Source organism: Triticum dicoccoides, chromosome 7B (genome assembly GCF_002162155.2).
Source record: "Triticum dicoccoides isolate Atlit2015 ecotype Zavitan chromosome 7B, WEW_v2.0, whole genome shotgun sequence".
Taxonomy (NCBI): domain Eukaryota; kingdom Viridiplantae; phylum Streptophyta; class Magnoliopsida; order Poales; family Poaceae; genus Triticum; species Triticum dicoccoides.
In genome coordinates, this window is record NC_041393.1 from 66127257 (window position 1) to 66132216 (window position 4960).

The 4960-nt window shown below is 51.3% G+C and overlaps 1 protein-coding gene across 1 annotated transcript; it reads left to right on the forward strand.

Annotated features, from left to right (window-relative positions):
• The first annotated feature begins 914 nt into the window (after window positions 1–914).
• On the forward strand, window positions 915–2326 carry LOC119338620 (putative anthocyanidin reductase). The gene is made up of 4 exons (XM_037610917.1): window positions 915–1050; window positions 1151–1524; window positions 1636–2039; window positions 2146–2326. The coding sequence occupies exons 1-4, from the start codon at window positions 915–917 to the stop codon at window positions 2324–2326; spliced, it is 1095 nt and encodes a 364-aa protein (XP_037466814.1).
• The last annotated feature ends 2634 nt before the right edge of the window (window positions 2327–4960 follow it).

Here is a 4960-nt window from a genome sequence, read left to right on the forward strand (position 1 = left end):
AGATGGAGAGGAATGCAGGCACTTGCTGCGAACCACTGAACCCAAGGACAAGGAGGTGCACGCACAAATAAAACCAGCGAAACAGCGAACCAACCTGTGGTCGAGGTGGGTACAGTGACTTCGTAAATTTCAAGATGATATACCGGCTCAATCTTTTGAAAGTGTTCATAAGGATAAGGTGTGCGTATGTGCGTTCATAGGTGTGAGTGTATGCGCGTGTATATGAATGCTTGCGTCTGTACTGTGTTAAAAAACCAGAAGCGCCGGAACAACTTCTAGAAACGGAGGGTGCGATTAGTTTACTGCAACTTCTAGAAACGGAGGGTGTTCGTTTCAGGGAGTACTTTAAGGGCATGTACAAGGTGGCATATGGATACATATGCCCCATGACAAAAAGTAATTTGAAGCACCTACATTAATTTTTTCTCTCCAATGCAAGCTATCATTAGTGAGCCTCATTAAAAATAAAAAATAAAGACTCCAGTACACATGCATCTCTACTTTTCAGTGTAACCTTTTCAGCTTTTGTCATCGAACCACGTTTTTTCTCTTCAAGCACCCGCCTCCTGAAGAGGATCCTGCTTCCCTATCCGAACCTACTTTACGTCATATCCGATCCTACATGGCATACGAGGCATCCCTTGAGGCTATGCATTGTACATGCCCTAATCAGAAAACAGAAGGTTCCTGACAAGCTTTGACCCTGAGGTCACCCATGACACCGCTAACCACCCGTACGTAACCATCCTCGCTTCGCAGCAATTTCCTCTGCGCCATGCATCGTCTCTCATTCTCCGTACGTATAAATGCTCATGGAATGGGCCGAAGCTTGTCACTCATCACATGGACGAAGAAGTTAGCAGAGCAAGTTCATCCATTCTCAACTCTCAAGAAACATCAGGCGGAAGCTAGCAATGGCCGGAAATCAGCGCAAGAGCAGCGGCGGCGCCAGGGTGTGCGTGACCGGAGCCACTGGGTTCGTCGGCTCCTGCCTCGTCAGGAAGCTCCTCGACGCAGGCTACACCGTCCACGCCACCATGCGAGGCACCGGTACGTTGGCCGGCCATGTGATTGATCATCTACGTACCTACAGATCACTACTGTACTTATCAAATGGAGGAGACTGAGCATAGTAGCTTCGGTTCTGCAGGAGACGAGGAGAAAGTGGGGCGGCTGCGGCGGCTGCGGCGGCTGGTGGTCCCCGGCGGTGTGGCGCCGGAGCGGCTGGTGCTGTTCGAGGCCGACCTCTACGACCCCGCCACCTTCGCGCCGGCCATCGCCGGGTGCCAGTCCGTCTTCCTCATCGCCACGCCGTTCGCGGACGGCGCCGCGGAGGCGGCCGTGGGCGCGGTGCGCGCCATCCTCCGGCAGTGCGCGGAGTCCGGGACGGTGAGGCGCGTCATCCACACCGCCTCGATGTCCACCGCCTCGCCGCTCACCGCCGCCGGGTACAAGGAGTTCATCGACGAGTCGTGCTGGACTCCGTTCGACGTCGAATACCCTCTCCGGAGCGCGGACTTCGATGTAAGTGCCGGTCGATCTTCTTCTTCCTCCACAAACCAATTTGCCCGCGAGGCCGCGATGTATGTCAACTTACAGTTACGTACGGTGGAAATCATCATCATCTGCATGCAGAAGTACATGCTGTCGAAGCTCCTGTCGGAGAAGGAGCTGCTGAGCTACAACGACGGCGAGGACCCGGCGTTCGAGGTGGTGACGCTGCCCTTGGGCCTCGTCTCCGGCGACACGCTCCTGGGGCGCATCACGGAGGCGCTGGAGGTGGCCGTGTCGCTCCTGGGGCGCATCACGGAGGCGCTGGAGGTGGCCGAGTCCCGCTTCGGGTTCATGAGGCTGCTGCAGACGGTGGCGGGGTCGGTGCCGCTGGTGCACGTGGACGACGTCTGCGCGGCGCTCGTCTTCTGCATGGAGCGGCCGTCCCCCGTCTCCGGTCGCTTCCTCTGCGCCGCCGCCTACCCGAACATCCACGACGTCGTCGACCACTACGCCAGCAAGTACCCTCACCTCGACCTCCTCAGAGAGTAAGCAGCCATTGTCAATTCTTTCTTCTTCGCCTGAAATCAAATCCAGCCGACAAGTTGCATCCGCTTGATGGACTGGATTGATGTGAATATGTGATCATGTCAGGACCGAGGAGGTGGCGAGGGTGCAACCTGAGAGGAACAAGCTGGGGGAGCTGGGTTTCCGGTACAAGTACGGGATGGAGGAGATACTGGACGGCAACGTTGAGTGGGCAGCGAGGCTGGGGCTCCTTGATGCTTCCAAGCTCAGCGCGCAACACAACGATATGAACGAACCCAATTATTGATTAGTGGTTGTGCGGTGCATTATACACGCGGTTGTTTGATTTTCTTTTATGCGTCTTGTGCGTTTCTGAATTCATATCATTGGGAAGTACATGTACTGTAAAGGAAATGAGAGGTGGGAGTGATAAATAAATATGCTTTTGATTTGTTCGATCGATGATTTTGTTTGCTCTTGTTAAATGACCTTTTGCAACCATTACAGGTGCACTGTTCCGGATCCAAGATCCAATAATTTACAAAGTAACTCCCACACCTAAGAATTACAATGAAATCATTTGAGCACATATTCTCCGTGGTGTCAATCTTTGCAAGATAAATGTTGCCAAGACTTCAATACAGAGACTGCAATTGGACAGGAGTTGCAGTACTACAACTCATTCACTTGCACATGCTTAATTATTACCAATAAAGGTTTCTGAAAACCCTTGCCCATCCCAAAATATGAAAAGCCATGAGCGATGAACGTATTTGGGTCTGAGATGGTCCACTAGAAGTGCAAGCCATCAACCCACAAATTCTTCACCATAATGTCGCCTCGCCTCGCCCGGCCTGGCCGCGCCCTGCTGCGCCCCGCTGCGCTCGCCGTGCCTTCCCCGCCGGCCTCGCCTCGCACCTGCCCCAGGCCGGTGCTGCTGGAGCCGTCGCGTCGCCTCCCTGCGCGTTGCGAGCTCCCCTGCCTGCTGCATGTTTGATGAAATGTCGAGATGGACGTGTCAAAAAATGGGTCTGACTATCATTGAACGCACTGGCTGACTGAAATGAAAAAGCGGACATGGATGCACGGGCGGGAGACCCAAACCGACAAAAAAGAACAAAATTGATGTCCGTTTGGGTCGGCCGGCTGGAGTTGCTCTAAGTTTCAACTGTCAAAGATTAACATTATGAAGATACTTACTCCTAATCAGAGTAGATGTCATGTCTCGATGTCGTTCTGTGATAGTTCTATGCTTGGTCACGTGGTAATATCTACATCAAGGATATGCACTCCAGCAACTATCTCCTGGCATGAATGCCGTGGAACGGTCTGGATTTCAATTTTTTGCACCCATGTGTGTGTGACCTCCCACACAACTTTGTCTTCTTTGGCAAGGGGTGGTGGCAACACATGGTGATTTTGGCTTGGTGGTGCTCTTCGAGCACCGGGTGTCGAGTTTCGGGGTGAAAATTCTAGGACTGACCATTGGTGGTTACACATGACGATCGCAGTATTCTACATGTATGTCCTTGTTGAAGGCATTCTTCAAAGCATGCTCAAACGTCCTCTCGAGGGTAAAAACCCTAAATTTGTCCTGCAATCATTGAGTCTCGTAAAAATGGTGCTTGTATGTTATCAATAAAGGTGGATGGCGTTGTCGCTGGTCTATTGCTAGTCACTGGTCGTGTCGGTTTTCATTGTTTTTCTTCTTCTTCAGTTTATTCTTTTTGGGTTGTGTGCATCCCCAATGTCTCCATTAGGTCATGTGTTGTTGTGGAGGTTGAGTGTATCATATTGATATTAATACATTATCCTTTGTTGGATAAGAACTTGTACTCACTTATTGATATTAATATATTGTCTGTTCTCTGAAAAAAACATCTAATCATTTCTTGCAGAGACCATCTTCATTTCGTAACTTCTCAACCATTTAAAGTGAAATTTACTTTGAGATAAATTGCACCCCGTCTGCCTTGGTCGTTAGGTTGACACAATTCATTCCATCTCACTAAATGGTACTTCTTGACTCCTTCCTGCTCATGACACAAAAGGATCTTTTGAAAAAGAGTGCCATATTCTTTAATTTATTTATAGATATACAAATATGCATCCTACGTTTTCAGTAGACAATTAGAAAAAATCTGGACAATTGCAAACTTAAAAATTAAGAGCATCTTCAACCAGACCTCCTACTCCCCCCATATGTCCGGACGAAACAATTTGGACACGACCTAGACTAAAAAAACTCCACCCAACCGAACCTCCATACCCAGTCCATATGTCCGGGTTGTCCGGCACCCCTCCCTAGCCATATGTGTTGTAGATTTGGGGCTGCCAGAATGCGCTTCCACGTCGGACTGACCAGCGAGACCTATGGAAAAACCCATTAATTGGTCCGCTCAAGAGGTCATCAGTTTGGTGTCTGCATTCATGGTGCCTCATCGGCGCGGCTCCCAGGGGCCAAACCCTTGCTATTGAAGACGAACGATGACCGCCAAACCCCAGCCGTCCTATTTTCCTCCCTTTCCCCTCCCGTCCGCGCCACCATGGAGTCCTTGCCTGCTCCGACCTCACCATATACCCTCCGCCATGGTCCGCGAGAAGGTCACGTATTACAAGATTCTCATGTCGGGGCATCAGACGGAGCTCACGACTAGGTGCACGCTGTCGAGGCATGGTGGTATCCTACATTGCAGTCAACCAATCTCCGAGCTTTCCAGGAGGAGATGGAGGTTGACCCCGCCGCCAGGTTCAAGGTGGCAGATGCCGCGGGTGGCGGGGGTGATGGCATTTGATGGAGGAGGCGGAAGGGTAGTTGCGCTTCACCCAAGCTGAGGAGGCAGAGCACATCAGGGTGGATGCACAGTTCAAGGTCGAACACACAGGTGCGCCCGCCTTCGTTGAGCTCATCCATGGCATCATCCTCGTCACAATGAACCAC

Excerpts from the sequence above, each read along its gene's own strand:
- LOC119338620 (XM_037610917.1), top strand. The coding sequence starts at position 915 with ATGGCCGGAAATCAGCGCAAGAGCAGCGGCGGCGCCAGGGTGTGCGTG. Across the intron at positions 1,525-1,635 it reads TCCGGAGCGCGGACTTCGAT|AAGTACATGCTGTCGAAGCT; the intron begins GTAAGTGCCGGT and ends ATCTGCATGCAG. Across the intron at positions 2,040-2,145 it reads CACCTCGACCTCCTCAGAGA|GACCGAGGAGGTGGCGAGGG; the intron begins GTAAGCAGCCAT and ends TGATCATGTCAG.